Source organism: Seriola lalandi, unplaced genomic scaffold, assembly GCF_002814215.2.
Source record: "Seriola lalandi dorsalis isolate HSWRI2012SDOR001 ecotype SW California unplaced genomic scaffold, Sedor1 jcf7180002054343, whole genome shotgun sequence".
NCBI classification, from domain to species: Eukaryota; Metazoa; Chordata; class Actinopteri; order Carangiformes; family Carangidae; genus Seriola; species Seriola lalandi.
Genome location: NW_019524896.1, coordinates 1195900 through 1221487, shown reverse-complemented (window position 1 = coordinate 1221487; position 25588 = coordinate 1195900). Strand labels below are relative to the sequence as shown.

Sequence of the window (25588 nt, the reverse complement as noted above, 5' to 3'; positions counted from 1 at the left end):
CAAAACAGTCTATCAAATCAAATTTATTGAATTTTAAAGGGGTGCTCTGAATTCACAAGTTGCAGCTACAGTACATAACTCCTCTTACATCAATAGTTTTGTGTTATGTCAAACAAAAATTTCTCTTTTCAGATAGGAAAGTTCCTCAAAAACAAAAAAAAGGTCACGCTACAAAAAAAAAAAAAAAAAAGGACAGATGCATCAAATCTGATATATATGTATGAAAAATTAGAACGCTATCAAAAATAATGTGGGGCAGGAAGTGTTAAAAGGTTGTGAAGGTGCTGCATTTAAGTCAGTTACACGCCCATCGCAAAAAAAAAAGTGACTATTATGAACAGCAGGTCAACGTTAAAATCCAAATCTCTGAAACATAACATCCACCAAACTTGACAGATGAAAGGTCTAAAACAACAGAGACACAGCAAACATATTCAAGACTACGGTACGTCTATGCTTTAAAGGGTTTCATCCTCATATGATGCATAGAAAAACAACATTATGGGATTTGCTCGATAATCTGAAAATATAGATTAAAATGCTACAAAATGTGAAATACGACAACATATTAATGTAAAAGGCTTTAATTTCAACAGAATTAAATGACACTTTATTCTCTTTCTAGCAGTAAATGCATAGCAATCTGTTTTAAATATTTTTCCCCCACTTAAAAGTATGAACAATAAGATTTTTAAAAACAAACAATGAGACTTTTCTCCATCATTGCCGTGAACACCAAAATGACTGAAAGTGTAGTTTTCCTCAAAGACATGAGGATGATGATGATGATGTTGATGATGATGATGATGGTGGTGGTGACGATGACGACGACAATAAACGCGATAAATACAGCCACAACCTGTAAACACTGCCTGCCAGCTTAGCTCTTTCATACTGAGATTTGCGGGTATCACAAATAGATTTTTCACAAGGCACTGGAAACCAAATTTGGTTCACTGTCCACAGATCAAAATCAGTGCCAGCAACACAGTTTCTGCAGCGCTTCAGTCGAGTTCATGTGCATTTCATCAGCCTAATGCCGCGTTCGCGTCACGTCAGAAGAAAACCTGACAACAGTTTAAGTGTCATTTTGGTTCCAGAGGCTGTAATCACGCTGATATCATGTCGTCTGATCCCGGTGTAAGATGCTTTCCATCCAACATGACATGAACACGGCATTAGACCGCAATTCCTTTACACCGTTCTATCTCTATGCCCAGAGACGAGGGACCAACCCTGCAGGGATATGTGACGATTCAAAGCAGCAAAATTATACAATAAGTGTCACGTGACAGAAGAGACCCCCCCCCCCCCAACACGCTATTATCATCACCACTCACATCTCAACAATCCAGTTACTCCCAAACATGACAGAAATGTGCGTTACTGTCGTACTGCTCAGCGTACTGGTTTGTTATTTGTGGATGTAAAAATGACAAACATGTGCCTTTGTCAGCTTGCCCTGTAAATGATGGGAAAATAGACACCAAAATTAGCCACTGCAGTTTCCATGGTTATTGATAATTGCGCTATTTGCAGCACCTCTTAAAGATGTACACCATCTCCCCTTCAGATGAGATGGAGCCAAGTCTCATGCATTTTTAGACAAAAAAAAATGTAATACAAGTAGTGTTTTGTACCAAAATGGGAGATTTACATTTTCACACTGCAGCATTATTGGCTACAACAACAAGCCACACTCTGCCCTACAACATTTATACAGCGTCTTCTCAAAGAAAGTTTCTACAATCTGCATTTCTGCCAAGGTGTTGGCATCGAACATCTCCCATCTGCCCTTCACACAGGAGAGCTGTCAAAACCTAAAAATGGGGGCTGAACTTAATGAAGGCTAACAAACTACTCTATCTTTTTCTTTTTTTTTTTTTTTATGTTAAAATTTTACCAGCTGATGCCCATTTAGCTTAGAATATGAACATAAAACCACAGTCACGTTAACACTACTGGTCTCAATGTTGTGTAGGCCTATGCTAACATGTTAGCATGGGGCTTACCATCACTTTAACATAGTGTGATAAGGTGCTGGCTTTAAACCACCACTCACACATATATTAAATGTTAGCTTGGTGCTTGCTGTCACTGAAAAGTTTAAGAATTAGCATGTAGTCTATATGCACTCACTAGCACTATGTGCTAAGGTGTTAGCATGGAGTGAACTCTCAGTCAAAACAATGTTAGCAAGAGGCAGACTATTGCTCAACATAGTGTAGGCACATGCTAAACAGCGTTAGCGCGGTGCAACAGAGCTAGTGTTGCGCTCGGGTTAATTGTGGTGTCCATGTTCTCATTCAACAGGTGGCACACGATTAAATTAGATCCTTTCATACAAAGCTAAGGAACAGGAATCATATGTAAAATAAAATCATTATGTAGATTCAGTAAAATGTCACTACCCCATACAGTATGTTTAAATGCAGTCTTTATATAGGTTGCACGTTAGTGTAGAATGGACTGAACCCCTGATTAGTGTGTGTTTGCTCCAATACGTCCTCAGAGGAAACATCCATCACAACCGCACCGTGTTGGTCACTCTCCGGGATCCAAACAAAAGAGGATAAAACTGGAGGGTAGTTGTGTTTGTAAGCGAGAAGCGGGTCACTTAGCTACTAAGACAAATCATCTACAGCATGTCTAAACTACTGAAAATCAAATGGATCTCTCGTCATATATCACTACAGTCACTATGATCAACTAAAGTGCCTGACAGTCTTTGGTTCACCAACTCTCGGGAGTTGAAGTATCACAAGCCGTGTCAGAAAGCATAAATAGAAGAAAAATCTATAAGGAAAAATAATCTTAAAAATAAAAATAAAAGAAAAAAAAACACATAATAAAGAATCAGCATATCATTCTAGATGTGATCATCTTTAGTCTGTCTCACAGTTCATCATCTTACAATAAACCTCTATACACACATATGTCAACAACTTTATCAAACTTCATCAAACCCTGAGCAAAGAGGTGGAACTTAAGACTTTCTTTATTAAGAATCTATCGAGTGACAAAGACTATACCTGTTAGGATATGTGTACTCTGCGTGCCATGAAGCGTTTACGATTCACTGATCCTCCGATTTTAGGATCAGATGCTGTTTATGTGCAACGTAATTTTATGTGGCAGTGGCTCGTGATCCAGCAGCTTTGAAACTTACAAGGACTAAAGACCGTCGTCAGGTCAGTGGAGCAAACCTTCGGTTTATCTCCCATTAATTTATTCAATATAATTTTTTTTTCTTTTTCTTTTTGCCAGTCAACATCAGTCAATTTGAGAATAACGTTCCAGATATAGAAATATTATTTCAATTTTGCACATATCCTTAAAAACATGCAAGTGAGGATTAAAGTTTGTTTGAAAAGAAAGCATAAACTTCTTAAATAAAATAATTTTGATGATTAAAAAAAAAGAAAAAAGGGTAAATGTTACTGAAAAAGAGTGAAATGTCATATTTTCTATATAAATTCCATGATTTCAAAGCTATGCCTGGGGACTGCTATTAAAATATTAAAAAGGTCCAGCTCACTGAACTTCAGATTTCATTCTCCATAACTGTAAAATGGACCTGTCAAAATAAGAGTCTGTGAGTTTAAACTGACCTTTTGAAAGCCAAAAGAAATTCTAGTTAAAGTCAAGAGGGGGGTATTTTCTGTCATGACAGGCTGCTACACCTCAAAAGGTTTTGTGTCATAAAAAGGCTTTTCCACCCAAGATAAAACGAGAAGGAAATTCTGTGGGAAACAGTAAAAATAATAGCAGTTTAAATAATCCTAAATATCAGCCACGAGTCTATTTAGTACCACACCGGTCGGCCTGATAACAGAGCCGTAAATGTCATTTTTTTACAGAATATTTAGTATTTGCTGGAGGATGAGGTCATGGCAGGTGAAAACAGAGATGTATGTATCTGAAGGCAGCAGACTGAATGAGAGACATGCACCGTTTTAATAGATAATGCCCACCTAGCCCTACTAATCCCAACTGGCCCTGCCTGTGAACTGCTGAGTGGACGAGCAGATAATCCTGACGACAGATGGCAGCAGAGCGGAGGGAGGGCTCACTCCTCTCTGCCATCGCTCTCAGCAACTTTTCTATGACTGCAGAGCACATCAGCCAAAAGAGTGGGGCGAGTTAAAATGAGGATGGATGGATGGATGGAAGGAGAGAGGATGGAGGCAGGTGGTAAGAAGGCGATAGGTGACATACAATAAAAAGCAATGAGCTGCAGCTTTTAATTTTAAATGAAAAAAATAAAAAATGGTTGATTTAAGTGACAGCCACTGGTTTTGACTGCAGTTAAAGCGTTGACTTTTCAAGTGGATGTAAAAAAGGAAAAAAAAAACAGAGAGAAAGTGCTGAAAGCAGAACAAAGAGCCTGGGATGTTTCCAGTAACAGTGGCCTAGTCAATCACGGACAAAAGAGGCCTGCACTCTCCTGGGCTCCAGCCAAAGCAGACAAACAAGCCCATCATTCAGCAGCTCGTCTCTCCTTACTCCCTCATCCTCATGCTGTTGGTCAGCAAACAGACTGTCTGTCTGCTAACAAGAGGACTCATCACCTTTTCCCCGTTCACTGCTATTCCCACAAGATGTGGCAGCCAAGGAGTGCAGAAATTAACAACAAGATCCCCCCCACACACACAGGGCACGGTAACACTACAGAACCCACAATGCAACAGAGGCTCACTGGTCCTCTCAGCAGTCTTGATGCTTTGAAGTTTAAACTTTTGACTTTGAGGCTTTAAATTGAGACTCAAAAGAGCTCTGGAGTTCTGGGGCTGTCACTTTTTATTAGAAATTCAAACTATCATTTCAACATGGGGGAAAAAAAATAAAATAAATATTTGGTCTGTAATGATCTGTCACAATCCTTAAATCACAAAATACAAGGCAAAGACAACAGGCCGTGTCACTTTGACCTCGTCAGTCATTGTTTTCTCAGTTAAACCCTATGAAAGAATCAACACATGCTGAAGTCGAATTCTTAAGCAATAAAAACACATCCTCACTCAGTTCAGCGCACTCAGGGGATTCGCTTCTACAAGCCTTACTTGGTCTGGTATGACCAGTAGCTCACAGCGGCTAATGTTAGCTGCTGACTACTACTGTGACACCATGTTTTAGCATTCACAGTGATCCCACTATTATCCTTTGACTCACACTGACTGAAGTGACACAAGGAAAGAAGAAACCAGCCATTTATGACACAAAACCACCTGAAAGTAGAGTGTGGAAACATTTTGGGGCTTGAAAGCAAAAGATACAAAAAAAAAAATCATTTATAAAGATGGTACTGCGATAACATTACCACATCTACAAACGTCCGTTAGCTTGTTAGCCACGTCAGTTCTACAGTGTAGTTTCGGATTAGGCTCGGAGGGGTTTTCATGTTAGCTGTGTTTAAACTTGTTTTGTTTTGTTTAGAAAGCGACAGCCCAATCAAGTCAGCATCCAAACAGCAAAACCCCTGTGAAGGCGTTGGCGTACCCTACTGAAAACTGTTAACCATCATAAATACACACTTCCTTTTTTTCAGCATCATATGAACTTGAATTAATCAACGCGCAAGGTGAGGTAAATTTGAAAGACAAGCAAAACAAAAAGAAATTTCAGTGTGGAGTCCCAGTAGAAATGTGTAGTGAAAATAAATGTACGGTCCCAAAGAATTTAAAAAGATTAAAATAAAATACCAAGGCGTGGATCAATTAGATATGGCTTGACATTAGTGTTTTATAGATGCACTGCAGCCTCTTTTGCATAGATTGAATTGGCTGGACATTAAAAAAAAAAAAAGGCCTTTAATGCATTTGCAATCAGATAGTTCAGTATAAAGCTTGAATGACCAAGAATATTATCCAAGGAGTTAAATCAACTCTAGGGTGTAGATGGTGTATGAAACAAACCCTGCAGATTTCTTTTGAAAATAATATGTTCTAGTTATTATTTGATATGTGAAGTGGATGCCTTTAAGATAAACGTCTTTATGCAACTGTGGATCCAACAAAACAAAAACAAAAGCTTTGCATGATAAAAATGATCCTCTCAGATTTAGTTGTGATATCTGGATATAGGTTTAAGTTTTAAAACTTTTTTTTTTCTTTTTTTTTTTTTTAAAGATGAAATTAAAATATGGAGTAAATGTCTAAAAACATGAAGTATATACAGCCCTGTGTGAAGTGCTCAAAGCAACACCTGATACACAAGTGCATATAAATCTCTGGAGCCTCAGGGAAACTAAACAGTTACTGGATGACATCTTTTGATTATGTTACAGATCGGTGTCAGGAACAATCACTCCTGAGACCCTCGGCCTCGGTGGCTAATTGCTCAGACATTTCCATCCTCTGTATTAGTTTGCCCTGATGAGCCACTGCTCACCTTATTGCTCTAACCTTGGCCCTGAGTTCGTCCCACATTAGGCATTACCACATCCCCCATCACCCCCACCCCACCCCTCTGTGGTCTGACTGACTTTTCACAGGAGAAAACAAATCTTCAACAGCCGTTGACATATGACCGGAAGCGACTCGTCAAAGACTCTGTCGTCCCAAGATGCCCTGCGTCAGCTCTGGCTGTCAGCCTGGCAGCGTTTCTATGGCAGCTGCAACGCTCCAGTGTCATCTGAACAAAGACTGAGGACTCACACACTGAATCTCTCAGTAGCAAGAAACCTAACTTACCCTCTGCTCTGCAGAAGAGAAAACCCTCACAGATACACACACAATACAGATTAACACAGCAGAAACTCACAACCTGAACTTCACCAATCTGTGTACTCGGGTGTAGGTGAGTCATTATACACAATATTTTCTAACAAAGGGCCATATCTTATCCCATCCCTGTGTTTTTCTCAAGGTGATTCCTTTGAGGTCTTGACAGACTTCGCAGTATCCAGCACGGACGTGTTTTATACATGTAATGCACGTCCCGAAAAAAATGACTTAAATTCATGAAAATGAAGAATGGTTCCCTCAGCAAAGACAACCTTTTGATGATGCCACCATTCTCCAGCTCCAACACCGGAGCAATGTGAATTCCCGAAAACCTTGAGTGAACATGGGTGCAGCGTTAATTTATAGGGGACACACACTATGCATACAGAGCTAGCTCACGGTTGAGGGGGATGGCTACTGGAAACAACCAGGACCATAAATCTGTGCTGGATGTGACAGTGAGGAATGTGGGATTGTTGCTGCAGGGTTGCATGCTGTATGAGAAACTACAAGCAAAAATGAACAGGACTGGAAAGTCTGAACCTTAATATTATGTCACATTAATGGGTAGCTGTTATTTCTCACATGTGGATGAGGTGACATGTATTCCTCACATTTTTTTTTATCCTGCTAATACTGCCTGAATTTGCACCCACCGCGATTCCTAATCCTTCTTGTGAGTCTGATTAGTGAATGGATGAGAGAGGAAACGCAGCTATCTGAAACATTACAGAAAAACCATAAAAATAAATACAACCTGTTGCAACAGCCACTCACTCACACTCACGCTCTCTCACACACACACACACACACACACACACACACACACACACACACACACACACACACACACACACACACTGTAACAGACCTTCCAAATCAGCAGAGGCTGTAAACACAGTAGGAGTAAGAGATAAGATACTGTCTGTCCTTGGAAGCTCCTCTTCAGTTTCTGGTGCTTTTACTCCACCTTGTACTCTCGGTGAAGCAAACTTTTCTTCGGTGCTGAAAATGTAGACGGACGCAGGGTAGCACTTCAACAAGATCCAGACTAGAGCCAAATCCAAAAAAAACACCCAAATCTTCAAACTTCAGTAGTAGAATTAGATCGGTGGAGAGGTCCACGTAGGCAGCAGATTCGAAACAGAGGAATTAAAGTGTGCGGAAAAATGCCCAGGAGCTGTGGGACGAGAGCAGGCAGTCCTGGTGTACTACAGTACAATGGTGGGGTTTGAAATGTGTTAAGTCAAACTAGTGCCTTTGCAGAAGTAGTTGCGTTAGTAGCTGAGTGTGCGGCTTGAGCGAGCAATCGTGAACTGGATATCAATCGTCCTTCGAATTGTCAGTGACGGCGGCCACAGGAGACGCGTCAGGGCTGCGGCTACGCTTGTACAGGCGGTAGCCCTTTCGGCAGAGCAGGACGAACCAGTAGACCTGCGGCGCCAGGATGCACGAGTTGCCCAGGTTGGCGGACAGCGGCAGGTGGAAGGGCACGCTGTAGAGCGGGATGCCGTAGTGGCGGCCGTACATCCAGTACATGTAGGGGAAGAGGGCGATGCGGCACATAAAGAAGGTGAACAGTACCATACCGCCATTGGCCTTGTGCAGCCAGCAGTCCTGGAGGCTGAGCTGGTGGAGGAGAAAAGAATAAGAGGGAGGGATGGAGAGAGGACGAAGGCATGAAGAGAAGTAGCGCTAAAAGACACAGTGAAATACAAAATACATTTTGTTCTAATCCTGTTTCATTCCTTTTTGAATATTTCATCACTTCCTGTGAAATGTTATTATATGATGTGGGGTGACTAGCTGACTCTGCCCATCATATGAAACCGTTCTTGGTTTTTTCATGGGTCAGAGGTGTGTGTGTGTGTGTGTGTGTGTGTGTGTGTGTGTGTGTGTGTGTATATCTTAGTCAGCAAAAAAGAGCGCGACTGTGCTCTAAGGCTGAAATTCTACTACACGCGTACAGTATATTCACTAAGCCCCCCCCACCACCACTTTGAGTGATCCAATCAAATCTGTTGGATTCGATTTAAAATCCATTGCCTACATATTCCATTACACTCAGAAATAAAATCACATTATAGACGGCAAAGACATCCTAACTGTGACTTTAAGCTGTAACCATAAAACCCAGAGCAGAAAGGTCCAGAGACCCTCTGAGGTCCTCGGGTCGCTTCATGAATGTTTTGATTTAAAAATTTGCTGTTAAAAACTACAAGTCAAAGATTAGGATCGGCCTCCTTAGCTTGCCCTACTGACGTCCATCATGAGTGATAAATCAGCCACACACAGTCTGTTGGTCACTTGGTTCGTGGTGAAATACTTCCGCCCTTGAAACCTGGTACAAACACTTATGATTCCCAGAGGATGAAAACTAATGACTTCCCATCCATCACCACCACCACCAGGGTCAGATTTCCACTTGTCTAAGACTTCAGTTAAATGAAAAGATCCTTTTCTAACACTTATGACTGGCTTTACTTTGAGCTTCATGATTAAATAGCGTGCAAACATTTCTTGTGTCTAGTTTTTGTATTTGCATCATTGATCAGCGGGAAGGTGTCTTGACAAAGCCGACCTATAAAAGGGAACAAAGAGTCACTAACAGGTGCAGATTAATTTCGCCGTGTGATGGGACTTTAATGTTAGCATGTTCACTGTACACACTCAGCACTACATGCTAACCTTCGCATGCTAAGATGCTAAAAGCTACGTACACGTTTGTTAGCTAAACCTGAGCCCAACTACAGCCAGATGATTGTATGATTGTGTTCATATTTATTACATTCATTACATTGTAATGAAAAGAAAATCTACATTCGGGCTTCAAATGTTGGTATCTCTTCACCATTCATTAGAAAAGGTCTTCTCCTCCTCTCTGATGTGAAAGACTGGGAGGACCCTGGTCTATGCAGCAGAGATCAATAGGAATCAACACTGCTGTTGAGAGCAGTGAAAATGCCTGGCAGAGTCTCTGTTAGTGCTGATCGAGTCCAAAGGAGGGCAGCGTTTTTTTTTTTTTGTTTTTTTTTACAGACAGGGAGGAGCAGTGGAGCTTTGCTTTGCTCTTTTTCTCTGCTGACACCAGATGTCAGCAAAGACCTGAAAGCCCACGGTCCACTGATTTCACAGCAAGGCCTCTATTCTTAGACGACTGCTTTGCTAAGACACAGACACACTACCTTTGACTATACAGCACATATGTGCTTGTCTAAGTATAAAGACGTGATGCCCGCTGTACGGATGGAACTAATGATGGCACTAATTCCGGCGGATGGGTTAAGAGCCGGGGAGAGTGAACAGTGCTTCTTAGCTCAACGCTTCCGACTGATGGGTTTTTTTTTTTGTTTTTTTTCTGGGGTGAGCCATGCACCTTAATTATTGATAGTACAGTGACAAGCTACATCCCAAATGAAATGCAGATACTCAGGTTTTTGATGATGCAAGGCTCTGCTTATCACCTGGGCACAAACTGCAAGGATGAATGTATTTCTTTTAGTGCCCAGTCAGAGAGTTATAACAATAATATATATATATATACATACATACAATATACGTGTGAAATATACACACAACAGTATCTCGGGCAGCCTTTTTTGTATTTAAAAAAAATGTACCTACAAAGCTGAGGCCTTTATTTATACCATGAACGGTGCTGATTAGGTATCTGCACATATGGTTCAACCCATTCAGTTACGAAATGTGTAGTAGTCGTAGTAGAGTGGTAGATAAATAAATTAAAAGGCACTCATGCAGTCATTTTGCATATTTCCCCTATGTGAGGTGTTTTTAACCAAAGGTATATTTTGCACACATTTCTGTACTTATGTCACTTTATCTGTAGTGTTTGGTTTTCCAGTTAATCTTTCCATTTCCTTTGCAACAACATATACTGTGGTGGTGGTGGTGGTGGTGGTGGTGGTGGTGCGGGTTTTTCTATTGCTTGAATAACAACGCTGCCGGCTTGCACAGAAAGAAAAGTCAGTCTAACTGTTCCTCCACTGTGCTAAACTGTGAACAAATTATAATTCAAAAACACTTCAGGTTCAGTCTGACGCCGTCTTGTTGACAGATGTTGCACAGGAGCAGGTGTCATCATGGAGCACTGGAACCAACGCTGTACCAGAGCCACATGAATGATTCTGGTGCCTCCGTTATCACTCAGCAGCTAAACTGACTGCTCACTAAGCTCCCCCCTTAGTTACTGTTGCTACACTTGTCAAGCTTTCCATTCTCACACGGCAACATATGCAGTTTACAATTATATAATGGTGACCTGTAATCCATTAAACAATGGCTCTAACCTGCGACTATTAATTTTGTCGCCTCAAATGGAATCAGCTGTAGCTAGCTCGCTAATCAAGCTAATGTTAGCTTCATGAGTTGAATGAAAATGATGTCTCCGGCTGACTGAGGCTGACGTGAACAGATGTAGAAGACATGCATATAAAGAAACATCATTGTTCTGTGTAGAACTTATCTAGTCCTAGTATTTAAAGTATGATAAGGAATGTACGCAAGATCAGACTACAGCTGGACAAGCAAGGTGTAATCTTCCCCAAATAATGCAGGACAGAGCCGCAAGCATTGGCATACATGATAATACAGTGGTGTATTAGTTTGCAGCTTTTGTTAGGGCCGACAAACACATGGTTTTTGGACAGGCTAAACACTTTCCTCGAACCGGTTGACATGTAGAGACATTCAAAGCTCAGCAGGCCTATTCTGCCTGGTTACGGTTGCTAAGCTGTGATTGGAAACTCACTGCTCGTTTGGTAAATGATTGACTAAATTGGCTGTGAGGTAGCCGACCTGTCTGAGAAAGTAATGATGGCCTTATTATATTTCTATTTTCGTTCCAATTTTAGTAATTTTCCTCTACACAGTCTGAAAACCCCGAGCTTTGAAGATTTTAAAACACAATACATGACACGCACATGTGTGTGTGCTGTCTCACCTGAATAAGTATCTTCCCCAGGGAGACAAAGGGAGTGCTGAGCTCTGTTAGAAACAAGCAGCCGATGAAGAAATCCCCCTGGTCCTTTCTGAAGAACTGAGGAACAGACAAACAGAGCACACACACACAGGGTGAGCAAACAAACATAAGCATGGAAACAAACACAGCTGACATTCAAGGACAGCGTCTGGAAAAGTCTGGACCTGGAACCGTAAGAGAGGCTTCGAAAGACATGAAGCAACGTCAGGTTTTTATAAAAGGCTGCTTCTGATTAGGCCGACTTATTATATAAAAGGTTTATCTTCGTATTAAGTTTATATCATGTTGAGCGGCTGCTATATGCTTCACATGGCCGTTTGTGAGGCCAATTTGAAATAGTAAACAAAACATAACCTGAATTAAAGCTTTCCTTCAATAGTGTTTTGTGTAATATTTGTTTTGGAGAGGATGCCAGTGTTGATCTGTTGTGACAGAATGTGGACGGCCTCTCTTCAGTTATCAATCATCAGCAGCACTTTACAAGTTTGTTGCACCTGACAGATGTGACTGAAACAAAGCTAAAGCCAATGTTTTTTGTTTTGTTATTGTTTTTTTTTTTTTTTTTTTACTGATGATGGCTCTGGTCGTCTCAACTGCTGCTGCATGCTGCTGTTAGCGTGGGTATAAGTCTGGTACAAAAGCAGGTATTAGTGTGACATTTCTAAAGCACAGGGAAAAACAAGGGTTGTGTGAAAGCCAGGACGGTGGATGGGCACAAACACAATTGTTTGACTGCAAATGGAGACCAGGATTCTCCTCCCATCTCCGTCTCCCAATCCAGGAGCTGGATGCTCCCACACAGCCCACAACGGTCGTGGCTTTGGAAGACCTGAAACCCAGACTGACTCTGCTCCTCCTCCCAAAATGTCTCCACAGAGACCAAAACTGACTGTGCATTAAAGCTCCTCTGAGCAAATGTATACCCAGGAAGTTTACAAGTGTTTTATTTACCAGTGAGTGACAACCACAAAAACACAAACACCTCGTAAACCTGATGTGGTCACGTGATATTTCCCAACTTTATGAGTTTATGAGGATTTGAACACAACAAACAAATGACTGGCGTATTGAAAGCTACAAAGGAAACCTCAGCTTTGTCCTCAGAATTGGGACAAAAGAATTCCGCATTAGGGAAATCCTTTGTTAGTGTCTGTTCTGATTATCTGGTCTGGAAATGAGGATTTTTGAGTATGATAGCAATCTTGCTTGATCGACACCAATCCCGGCGATTTGGCTGAGAATACAGTTGTTTAACATTAAAACACATCTCTTTGTATGTCTCTACTTTTAAATGAAATATCCTCAAGAGCCAACTGAGGTTTGGTGATCTCTTTAGTAAGATGAAAGAACTGTCCTCGACTTTAGCGGTTGTGGACACCAACCACACGTCCACATACAGCGACGTATTGAGCATGTTTCATTTGCAAATTAGATTCAGGTGGATAAAATTTACGACAGACACCCAGGGGCTGTTGAGTAAAATACTTCATCTGATACTTGTAGGATAATCTATGTTTTTTTTGTTAAATGCCACAACCACAAATGGCGGACATCTCAGTTCTACCACAACTTCAAGATGGTAAAAAAAGGCAGGGAGCGTTGGGCTGGGGTGGAGGAGGGAGTGATGTCCTGTACATAAGTAATGAATGAAGCTTTCAAATATTGACCAGTGGCACAGCGCTGTGTGGTTAGAGAGGCCATCCTAGAATAGGTGAGTCAGTCTAGATGGATAAAGAGACTCCAAATAAAAAGACAAGCACTGTCTGGTAGCCTAGCTTGCTGCGTGCTGATGATGAATAAAGCATGAGCGGCTTCAGACGTGGCTTTGCCATCTGCCCATGAAAGAATGACTGAGACCACAGAGGGGAACATTACACCACGCCAAACAAACTACCTGGCAACCTCACCCCGCCCCCACCCACTACATGTGTTTGTGTGTGTGTGTGTGTGTGTGTGTGTGTGAGACCTTTACACTACTTTATCTATGTGGTGTTTAAGATGCTGTACGAGACATAATTTAAAACTTTACCCCGCTTATATCTTGCTGCCTGCATCCACAGATTTCAACCTAAGTCCTTTCACTGCCATGTGAGATATGTCTGATATGAGGAGTCAAATCATTTACCTTTGTTGTGAGCTGCAACACTATTCTCATGCAAACCTCCAACTTTCCTGCAGCCACTAGGAACAATAGATGTATTTGTGGTTGCTTATGTCGGATGTTAAGCATCTGTCGGAGGATTTATTTGAATTTTATACAACAAACAGAAGCACACGTGCAAATGAGATGAATTTACAACAAGAATCATGGTTAGCCACTGGCTTTAAGGATGAGAAAAACACAACGCTGTCCACGTGTAAACCACACCTGGCACCGTCAGTAAAAACCTAAGCACAGAGCTAAAATATAACGAGCAGGTGGGGATAGCAAACTAATTAATAGGTCCGGACGTGCTTCTCGCCAGCCACAAACCAGTTTCTCCGCCAACTCCCTCCGGTGTATCCTGGAGTATTCCCAGTTCAGATGTGACACGCAATCCCTCAGGTGTTCTCGAGTTGTCCTCTTGGCTGCACTTGCCCACAACATCAACACAAGGCCGTCACCAGATCGCACCATGATCTGCGAAACCTGGTGAAGGACGCACTCTGAGGCTACAGTGGTGTTTGTTTGATCCTATGGACGCACGATTCGACCGTTTCTCTCCAGGATATCTGTCAATGCAGAGAATCATATCTGATATCAGTGCTCTCTTTTTCCCAATTTAATATGTAAAAATTGAGCCGGCGGCTCGAAATGACTAAATGATTCGAACTTTCAGTAGACACAGTGAATTTTATAATGACACTGACAAAAAAAACAAACAAACAAAAAAGAAACAGCTATGTTTTGTGGACCAGTCACATCTGGTCAGTCACAGTGACTAAGCAATGATCTGCTTAATAAGGTCAGTGTCAGACTCATTTGCCAACTTGCAGTATTATTGTCATCAACCTATCTTTTTATGCTGATACAGCAAAATGCCTTTCTACAGCAGAAATATTGACTTTTCACAGCAGGAGAAGTGCGGTTTAGGTGAGCCAGTGGCTGTATCTGGACCCTTAAACTGGCACATCCAAAAAGAATCGATTAATTTTATTAATTACAGCTGCGCTTATCCAACCACGACATGCCCGAATATCTCCCGCGAACAAAGCCAGCGGTTAACAGTAATCAACTAATCGACATCATCTACACCTAAAGGTTGGGTCTCTCCCTCCTCCTGCATGTCACTGTCCTATAACAGCTTGCCAGATGAATCTACCGGCTCATGTATTACCCTGGCAAGCCGGAGTGGCATAAAGCTGATGAGTGAGGGAACAAGAGGAGAAACAGAGGGAGGGGTGGTGAGTTTAGAGAAAAGACAGGATGACTGCAGCTGGAGCTGAATAATGTAGGGTAATGTGATCCCATATTGCCACTGCAAACAAAAGGGCCGGGTTTCCACTGCACCTGGCCTCCTAACCTGGGATACTACTTGGAAAGGAGAGGCTATGTTACAAAGTTCTGTAAACCATATAAAAACTGCAATCACCAGGTTGAAGCAAGCTCCCGGATAACCTCGTTCTAGTTCGTGATAAAATATATATAGGACATCATAGTAAGTCATTAATCAGAACATGGAGCCCTTCTACAAAACTTCCTCGCATGCTTTTACAGGAATTCACTTTACTGCTCAAAGTGTGTGACGGTGAACTCGGGTTTAACAGGTCAGTAGGCTTCCAATTTGCGGGTCATACCTGCACTTTAAAGTCATCGCGGTCCACAGTGCAACTCTTATTTTGTTGCCTGCTTCCTCCACTTAACAACTAACTGCATTTTCATCCATGCAAATCTTTTTTTTTTTTTCCTTTTCCCTGGGCTTTGATGCTTTCATGTTCGTCGAGAGCTTCTTGACATTCGACTGGCACTTTGCAACCTCCACCCTTCATTCTCCTTTCCTGTCCATTCTTACCGCTTTAGACTCTTTACAACACTCACAATACAAGGACACAAAAGAAAACAATAAAGAATAATTTGTTGCTATTTGTTCAAAGAAAGTAATCGATAGCTTAATGTTCTCTTTCCTTTCCTGCCATTTATTCCTCTGAGGTCTTGAACACTTGTTATTCCTTTGAGCTGAGGGAGTTGGACTCAAACATTTCCTCCCATGGACCACAAAGTAATTCAGTGAAGTGGTCTTGGTTAGAGATTGACCAAGGGTTCAGTTCAGGAGGGTGGGGCACTTCACTGCCACCTTTATTGTGCCCTAAGATGCTAGTAATCCACAAATGTAACTTCTATTCAACGACAAGGATTTTTCAGTACAGTGAAGATTTTATAGCGTAAAATCTATGAGCTATAAGCAGCTTTAAACCACGTGTACTCACTGTTGTTGAGATGGCGTGGTTGTGTATAGAAACCCTGAGGTAATGTATACACAAAATACAGCGGTGAGACGATAGAAGTTTTGAGGACCGGGTGGAAAAACATGCTTATGCACTTCATTTTATGTATATTCGACATTGTTTCAAACCACTTTCCAAAGCATAACATTCATTTAATTCTGACGTATTGCATTTCCCAGAGACATGAAAATTACTTGGTAGATAATCCATGACAATGAGCGCAGTGTCTATTTGTTGCCACTTAAATAATCATTAGGAGATAATGCAGTTTAAAGCAAGGATTGATTTGAAAACAGTGGACTACATTATAGCACACATTAACAATGCATTACTGGCAGTGGACAGTATTCAAAGAACACATGACATCGACGTCCAACTCTCTTTAGGTTGATTTTTTTGTGCCGTACTCAAATAAACACAAACCAATGGCTTGAAAGACACGTTCAGATATGATAAAAATCACCACAGTGTCCTTTGAGAAATGGTCAGGAGTAATGTAATGTATAATGTGAATAGCATTTGTATGTTCCTTTTAGCTCACACATGCACCCCTAAATACAGTACGTCTATAAAATATCGGAAAATAGTGAATGATGCCAATTACAATTTCCCCGAACCAAAAGTTAACATTACACTTCCTTGTTTGGTGCAACCAAGAGTCCAAAACCCAAATATATTTAGTTCGGCGTTATAGCAAACAAGAAAAACTTCACATCTGAGATGCTGGTTGATCGAGTCACTGATCAATTGTCTCATCATTTCAGATCTAAAATTGTAAGTGAATGTTTCGCTTACTATTAACACAGTTTGCTAGTATCTGTTGTTTTTTGAAATTTACACCAATACAGTCTGAGCCCCAGCAATTAATATAAACCATAACCCCTTGAATAACTCTCATTCACAAAAATAGTGAACTGGTGTCACTCAACCACCCCATGAGATCCATGACAGTTGTAGTAAACAGCCAGTAATCCCACGTTGTAGATGAAGATTGTGACCTGTGAACCTATTGGTTTTAGCTGCAGCAATGCGTGAGAGAGTGATTCCTGCCAGCAGCCGATTCAGCGAACTAGCGATCCATCACGCTCGGTACTGGCCTGCATTCATTCTGTTTTCACCTCAGTCGTCACTCACCAGTGTAACAGGCAGCAGGATGGTGAGCAGGGCGATGTGGTGCAGCACCAGCAGGAACTCCCTGCGGACGAAGGAGTTGACGGTCCTCAGTGAATGCTGCTTGTAGTCCTCGTGCCCCTTCACTCGGAAGCGGTAGTAGTGGCTGAGGTACATGGCGAAGATGTCGTACGTCATGTAGGGCACGCCATACCAGATGACAAAGTAGGTGGCCAGCCAGTGCCTGAAGAAGAAGAAAAATAAAACAGAATACATATAAATACTCTACATCTGCATATTTATGTATTTCATACAAAGTAAGCAGGATAAATGTGTGAAGCTTACTCCGACAAACACATTTATTTAAATGAAAACCAGAGATTGCACAAACATAACAGTCCTATAATGAAGATGATGCCAGAGATGATAATGTAAATCCATGCTAGTGGCTCTGCTAACATGCAGGTAAAATATTTACTATAGGGACCATCTCAGTTTAGTGTATCATCATGGTTTCTGGTGAAAATGTATTTCGTCATATTGAATATTTCAATCTTTCCTTTCATACCATTGCGACTAGTTTGTATCAAAACATTTCAACCGGATTGTTTGGAGTCATTGTGCAACATCCTTGCACCTACATGTCATGTGCACATAATTACAATCCTTCTAAGCAAAACAAATCTACCATCTTACAGCTAATGATGAGTTCAGGTTAAATTCTAAATACTACCATTAAGTTTACATTCACTTTGTGCCAGTAGACACATCTGGTAAATAGGTTCAGCAGAAGTAAACACAAACAGACACTCATCCAACCTATACGTCTTCCCTCTCTCACACAAGCTTGCGAGGCCATAAGGCGGGCTTATGTAAGTACAGTGTAATAAAAAGCTTGGATGGCTGCAGCACGCTAATGAGCACCGATTACAGTGATGGTTAATTATGTGGACAGAATGGAGTAAAGCTGCAGGGTAGAGCCGCGCTACTGACCTCTGACCCGTCACTGGGTTCTTAAGGTCAGTGCATGGAGATTAAGATCAGTAAGGCACAGCAAACAGCTCAGGGAACGAAGGCAACATGACTCAACTCTGTTAGTGTGTGTACTTGCTGTGTTGAGTACGTTGAATACGAAGGGACCGATTTTGGAAGCACACAAAGAGAAACATTCCTCCCTGTACAAATACACATACAGACTAATACGCATCCTATTCACGCTTGTGTGCTCTGCACTGCACCTTCCAACTGATCAGACTACTTTTTTTGGGATAAGCTCAAGGTACATTTAAGTCTAGAGCAGCCATTGAGCAAGGCAGGAATGATATGAAAATGATGTCATCAAGCTGGAGTGTGTGTGTGCGTGCGTGTGTGTGTGTGTAGCAGTGATATTCCTGCAGGATTTGTTTCACTGTTTTAGGGATAAATCCAGTTTATTAAAACTTAAGCCTTGTTTTTGTAGCTTTGGACATTGTGTTTGTTTGGTTACAATGCACGCACCCACTGGGAACTGGGGACAAAGAGACATCACTTTGAATAAGATAATTTAACACGATTATTAAACCGCTTCATTTGGAGGCGAAGCCTGCTCGGGTTTGACAGGTAAATCAAACAAGCCAGTACACAGACAAATATTATCTTATGGTGGATATATCAGTATCAGCCTCTTTGTTGACTGCTAAGGAACAAGAAAGTGTGTAGACATGCTATTTTTCAACAATAATAAAAAAAAAAGAAATACTTAAAACTAATTTAAGGATTCCTTTAAAAAAATATTTATGTTAAAAATAAATGCCAGCTGACAAATGGCCCATCACATTTTATTCAACATTCAAATGAGTAAAGGCCTAAAAGAAAAAAACAAAAACAGAAAACAAAACAGTTGGGCTCTAATTTGTGCAACAAAAATTAAATCAGATTACTGCACAGAAACAATGAGCACTCACAGCTACAGAAAGTACACTGGGTCAAGTTTGAACCAGGGAGTCTGTCCGTAACTGTGATGCTGTTTAAAATCCGTCCGCTTGTGTGATTTCTATGTTGCTGCATTCCCAGATCTCACTAATTACCTTGGTGAGTACAGTGTTATCAGAACTGAGGAATCTGGCTACAACCAGGAAAAGAGGTCGAAATACACCAGAATGTTTATTTCCATAAACTCTCTGTGAGGCTGGTTATCTGTCAATGACGGGAGCACGGCCGCCACAATTCAACAACTCAACACATTGTATTCTAAAGGGTCATGGTGGAGGCTTAACTATAAAACTCCACAACTGTTTCCTCAGTACTGGAGGTTTTCCCACTGCAAAACCTTACTTTACTACCTTAAAGTTACTGCTACTGAGGCAACGCAAGCCAAATGAAGAGACAGATTGTGATAGAGTATTAGAGTATTCATGGTCTGACTGCGGAGCATGTGTCTGATAAGCTCCAGGCCGTGTGCACGTCACAGGACAGCAGAACTGAGCAGCGTTGTGGGGGATTTAAGCCCTGTGGGTGAAGGGGAGTGGTGGCGGAGATTAGTAGCCTGAAACTGGGCCTGCCCGGGTCTGGCCGCTGACTCAGTAGGATTAACAGGCTAGCATTAGCCTAGCGTCACACTTTCCTAAAACTGCATGGGGAGGCTAATGCTAGGCTAACGCTAATTTGCTGCCAGGTGGCTGATCTGGAGGCGTGCAGGGGGCTCGGATGAAAGCAGCTAGTTGAATAAGAGAAGTGCGTGGACTGTAGAGATACAGAGAAATTAAGTGTATTTTGTGGAAATAAGAGAAAAATTCCCTTTTAAAAATGTCTGTACATGACACAACGGGAACCACTGTGCTGCATCTTCTCACTGGACATCACTGCAGGCTAATGGGGTAAAACGTATGACATAAAGCAGTATACTCATACCTGAAGATCTTGCTGATATTACCTTCAACAGCTCACTTCCTGGGTGAAAACACTGGAGCAGCAAACTTTCCAGTACAGATATAGCAGGGCGGTGCAAACTGTTTTTTCTTCCTGTATATTTAGGGCAGCCTACACCCTGGACCATCCTAGTGTAGGTACATAAATAACCCGTTTCCTTCCTAGTGCAGCCATTATCCTGTGGAAACAAAACGGCTAGAAACACTGCTGCAATTACAGAAGGAGACTGATGCTCGTCTCAACATCTTTGTCGTCATACCAGAAGGCGCAGTAGCATATACAGTAATAAACTAACATAGTGCGGGTAGAAACATGTGACCTCACCATCTCTAAGTGGATATCTAAGAGAAAAAAGGCAGCAGATAGGTTTTTAAAAGAAATGAATCTTGTTTTGTGAATGTCACATTTAACTGCAATGAAGCAAGGTGAGAAGATGCAGCACAATGCTAACATTGAGTTCAAAAATTTAAGGCTGAGCATATCATTTTCATTCTTACAGTAAGATTGAGTTATTTTCCCTCATTCAGGGTGATGTGCTTGCATGCATTATTTTCAAGATTGAAGTCCCAGTAGCTTGTTAAAGCTAAATCATTTTTTTCAGACCTATTTTTTATGTGGTGTAGCAGATGTGTCGCCTTGTATCTCCTGGGCATCAGAGAACATACTGTATGTTCAACCTTTCTCAGCTTCACCATGACAATCCAGCGTTTGAATCCCTTTGATCTTACGGGTCCCACCGTGAGCCTAACAGAGCTGTAACGTGGCGCTGCAGGGAACGGTGAAGCCGTGAGACGATTGGGTGGTAAATCTCGACAGGTTAACACGAGGAACAAGAGTTTCATGAAGATGATCGATGACATGGAGTCTAACCTGTCATTAATGATGTTGCCCCGGCATGATGACACAACGATGACTCCTGCTGTGGTTGCCATGATGGCATGGATGGAGGACACCAGTCTGAGAAAGAGACAGACACACACAAAAAAAAAGATTTGAGAGAGAGGAAGGTTGTGTAACGTGAACGAGTCAATACATTGATGAGCATTTGTTAATCACACTCTGGACAGCTACAGTAGATTTATGTTGGATGTTTTTAAACCATGCTAGCAGTGTGGCTCCGGAGAGAGTCGCTCTGCGAGCCCACCGCTTTTCTCCACCATTTGTGCAATATATTTTTATGCTGGCATTTCTGGTTTCATTATAGAGGCATTCATATCTTATGTTTTTATAATCAGCATTGGTTTTCATTCGGACTGCATCACTCTAATAGGTTCAGTAACATACTGTAGGTCTGTGTTAAGCAGACAGTATGTATGCTTGTTCCCATTAATAATGCCTTAATCTATAAATTATGATTATTACTCTAAAATTTTTGTCATTGGATGCTTAAATCTAAACTGATCAAACTTTTTTTAAGGTCACTTGGGCAAAGCGATGTGCAAAAAAAAAAAAAAATAATAATCATGCTTCAGTTTTACATTTCATTTTCACTGAAAAACAAAAAACAAAATAAAACATCTCTGTAACACCACAGTGCTTCATTTATGATATGACACATTTGACCGTAATCAAAAAAATAATTGCAGCTCCTGCGATTTGGATATTACACTTAGCCATGTTGCAATATCAATAATATTTTTGATTAATTGTTCAGCCCTAATTATCACCATTTAAAACAGAGTAACAACTGGTGGCAGGGTTACTCTGGAAGACAACAATTAAACCTATAAACTAACTGATACCTGTTATTAAATGATTGCTAATAAGGCACTTGTGTTGGTATTCAGTAAAACTTCCACACTGGTCCAACCCAAGAAATGATATGTGATTTGTAGGTCTATTGATTAGCAGCTCTATGAGCAGGGTACAACACTGTGAATCTAGGTCAAGTTTAAAAAAAAAAAAAATGTCCCTTCAGGTGAGATACCGCAGCAGTCAGATCGACAAGTTCAGTGTACCATCATGGAATCAGTAGTGCTTGGCCTCGGCTTTCCTCGTCTATAAACAGACCCGTGACATAGGAGACCTTGGTACATCTCTATTTGAAGTGTCACTATGTGAGATGGCATAAGACATACATAACATTCACACATCTATCTTAAGAGTGTACTCACAAGTTACGAACTTCTGAGAGCCGGTCAATAACAACTTTACATTGAGTACCGTATTAAAACTTGATGAATATTCACTCTACCGTCAGAAAGATGCTGATTTTACCTTAATGGTACAACAGAGGTTTGATTTTTTCTTTTTATTTGTCCATTATAAACGGGATGCTGGATTATGTCACCAATTTGTTCAAACTATGAATGGCTGCTTTTGCTAAGACAAGCTCTCTCCCTGGCTGTTCTCCAACTTGGCAGCACTGACAGTAAGCTGCTTTGAAATCAGAAAACATGTAATTTATTCCCCCAGCACTTGCTGCAGCCATAATAGACAGTCACCCCTTGAACACAGCACTGTGTTTCAGTATGATTTAAAAACTACATGTTTCAACTTTTTCTGATTTTCATCACCAACTACTCATCAGCGATGAATGGAGACAAACGCAGGTTACCCAGTGAGCTGCATCTAGTGGGACAATTACTCAGGCCTTGCTCATGACGAATGGGAGGACTGTGTGGGCTAGAAAGAAAAATAATTTCCAATTTAAACATCTTCTTGTGATTTGAAGGCCTGGTGTAGGATTAACACTGTGCTACGACAGAACTGCACACATTTGAGATGAGGACTATCAATTCATTTTACCACCAGAAATGAATCATATCTGAATAAAACCCTGTATTTTATTCTTTTGTAGTGCACTCTTGGAAATACACTCTTCCAAATCAAACAGGGATTATGTTTCCTTTTACAGTTATGAATTTATTTGAATTGTCCCGAGACTTTCCTGCAAAGGCCACCACCATCAGACCAACAACAATGGTCAGATTGGCCATATTTACAGCTCCTTGTGAATGAGGGTGAATCCTTTCTATTTTCGGCACACCATAAACTTTTAGTTTCTCAACCCCCACACATGATATCATGTGACGTAACAGAGACAGACAGAAATTCACTAATGCTTCCAGAGGCATAAAACCATATGATTTTACATATCGTTCGTCTACGACTACTGTAAGGATCTAAAAATAGCGACACTGTCAGTATGCTGTTTGTCAGCCCATTAATTTTTCATTGGAGGGGTGCAGTGTAAGCTAGAGGTCATCATGGAAAATCCAAAATTTTAAACCTATTTCAAAACGGACCAGTGGAAAATCTATGCTAATATGACAATACGTAAATTTCTAAAGAGGCAGCAATTATGGTACCCGTCTTGTTTTTTTGTCCTTGTTTATATATTTTTTGTTTCTTTGCATATATAAAAACTACAACAAAAAGATATTAAAAAAATATGACATGCATAAATTAACTTTTAAAAAGCAGAAGCCCAATTAGAAAGCGACCTGAGATCAAACTTGTGGATATTTAGACCTGATCTAAAATACAGTCGACCGAAACAGACTCTCATAACTTGAGAGCAACAAAACTGGCAGCTGCAGCATGATACTCCATCAATTAACAACCAGCTTCGGTCAAAAAAAAAAAAAAAAGCAGCATTTTTTCCTGCACTGAACAGTTCACAATCTCTGTCTGCCCCAAAAAATACATTTTTCCCCATGTGATTCTGATACACCACGTGATTGGAGCTGCTATCGAGTCCCCATCTATCCACTCAGGTATTACAAAGATCCTAGCCGGTGCAACCGGACGCTAGAAAGATCTGATTAAAGTGAATATCATCTGGACCCAGCCTGACTCGGGTCCTGGGTCAGGCGTCAGTTACTAGAAACCAAGAGGACCTGTGAATCCCTCTAGCGCAGGAAAAGCTTTAGACTTCAAGTCCCGTTGTAAATACTGACTAATTTTACAAGGCCAATAAAGACTGCTTTCTTTCTCTTTTTAGCGAGTTATAGTGCCCTGCAAATGGCAAGCTTGAGAAACAAAGAGTGTACTTGTGTGGTTTGCTGCTTGAACCTGCTGTCACCTCACACCAATATCCATGGGAATGCCGCCATGACACCGGCATCGGCAAGGCAACGGACCATGTGGCCACGTGACCAGCAACTAGAAAACCACAGGCCTGAGCTGGAAAATGCTAACTGGCCTCTCTCTCTCTCTCTCTCTCTCTCTCTCTCTCTCTCCCTCCCTCCTTCCCCTACAAACTCTACCCCTGCCCCAAACACACACACACACAGATTTTACCCCCACGCCTCGCTGCCTGCTAGGGCTGTATGGTCACATACTCTGTCACAAGACCCAGATTTTACACAGCCCATTCATTGTGTGTCCGCCAGTAACCCCCTCTCTCTCTGCTGGTGAAAGGTTGAGGTTGACGGGGTGAGGAGCGTGCGGAGGGGAAAAAGGGAAGAACGCCTTGCTGCCTTGTTCGGCAATGTTGTCTTTTCTGTCCTGCTGCGTCAGGCCGGTGAACAACCTCAGCTTCCCTTTCACTACAACCAAGTCTTCCTTCTGACTGTTTCCTTAAACACGGACTACTTGCTCTTTCATGTTCTGTCACACACAGTGTCTGACAGTCAGGAGTGGTGTGTTTTTTTTTTTGTTTTTTTTTTTTGCTCCTCCAGTAAATGGGCTACTTAATCTGTAGTTCCACTGGCGCTGCAGCAGAGCGAAAGAAAAAGTGACAGCAGAGGCAAAAAAGGCAAACAGAGTAAAGTGCAATTCATGGCAAGAAGGACCTCTCTCTCTCTCTCTCTCTCCCCATCACAACCCTACAAATGGATGCATTGTTCCTTAACCAGTCTGGTAGGAGCAAAACAGTTAATCCATCAGACGATTTACAGAAAATTATCTTGCTACCACTTCTGCTCATCAATTTATTGTTTAGATGGCCAGCTGGCTCGTGCTTTCAAAAATGGAAAGACTTAATAAATTTGATCATTATAAATTTAAAAAACAGGCGAAAGAAGAAATTTGGGATTTTAGAAACTATGAGCTGCGGTTTTTACAATTTTCTGTCAATTTATAATCGAAGTTGATGGATTAACCGATCACTGGTTGAAAAGTCATCATACGGCAAACAGCTGAGAATAGGGGGACATGGGGGAGAGGATGGGGCGAGCAAATATTTAAGGTTTTTGCTTAAAGCCCAGTTTACTGTTCGTCAACTCACCGATTAATCGTTGCAGCTACAGTTAAATCTATTAAAAGAATCGTCCTCCTCCCTGACCTCACAGTATCATGCAACATAATTAGCCAAAATGTTAGGTTACAAATCACATATATATTTGTACAACTTATCAGTTATTTCACTGTGTTCTTAGTAATATAGATTTGCATCAACTTATGTTGCTTGGCTGATGCTCATTTAAGGCTCATTGTATAAGTAAGTTGGAGGCAGCACTTTGAGAAAGGCATTAAG

General features: G+C 41.2%; 1 protein-coding gene across 1 annotated transcript in view; it reads right to left on the bottom strand.

Annotated features, from left to right (window-relative positions):
• Positions 1-7: 7 nt before the first annotated feature.
• Positions 8-25588, bottom strand: part of tlcd3a (TLC domain containing 3A) — a 29113-nt gene continuing 3532 nt past the window's right edge. The window contains exons 2-5 of the mRNA XM_023407648.2: positions 21037-21123; positions 17284-17503; positions 11686-11781; positions 8-8354 (exon numbers count right to left, since the gene is read on the bottom strand). Of these exons, the coding sequence (XP_023263416.1) occupies positions 8049-8354; positions 11686-11781; positions 17284-17503; positions 21037-21123 (709 nt within the window). The 3' untranslated portion in view covers positions 8-8048. The remainder of the gene's footprint in view (positions 8355-11685; positions 11782-17283; positions 17504-21036; positions 21124-25588) is intronic.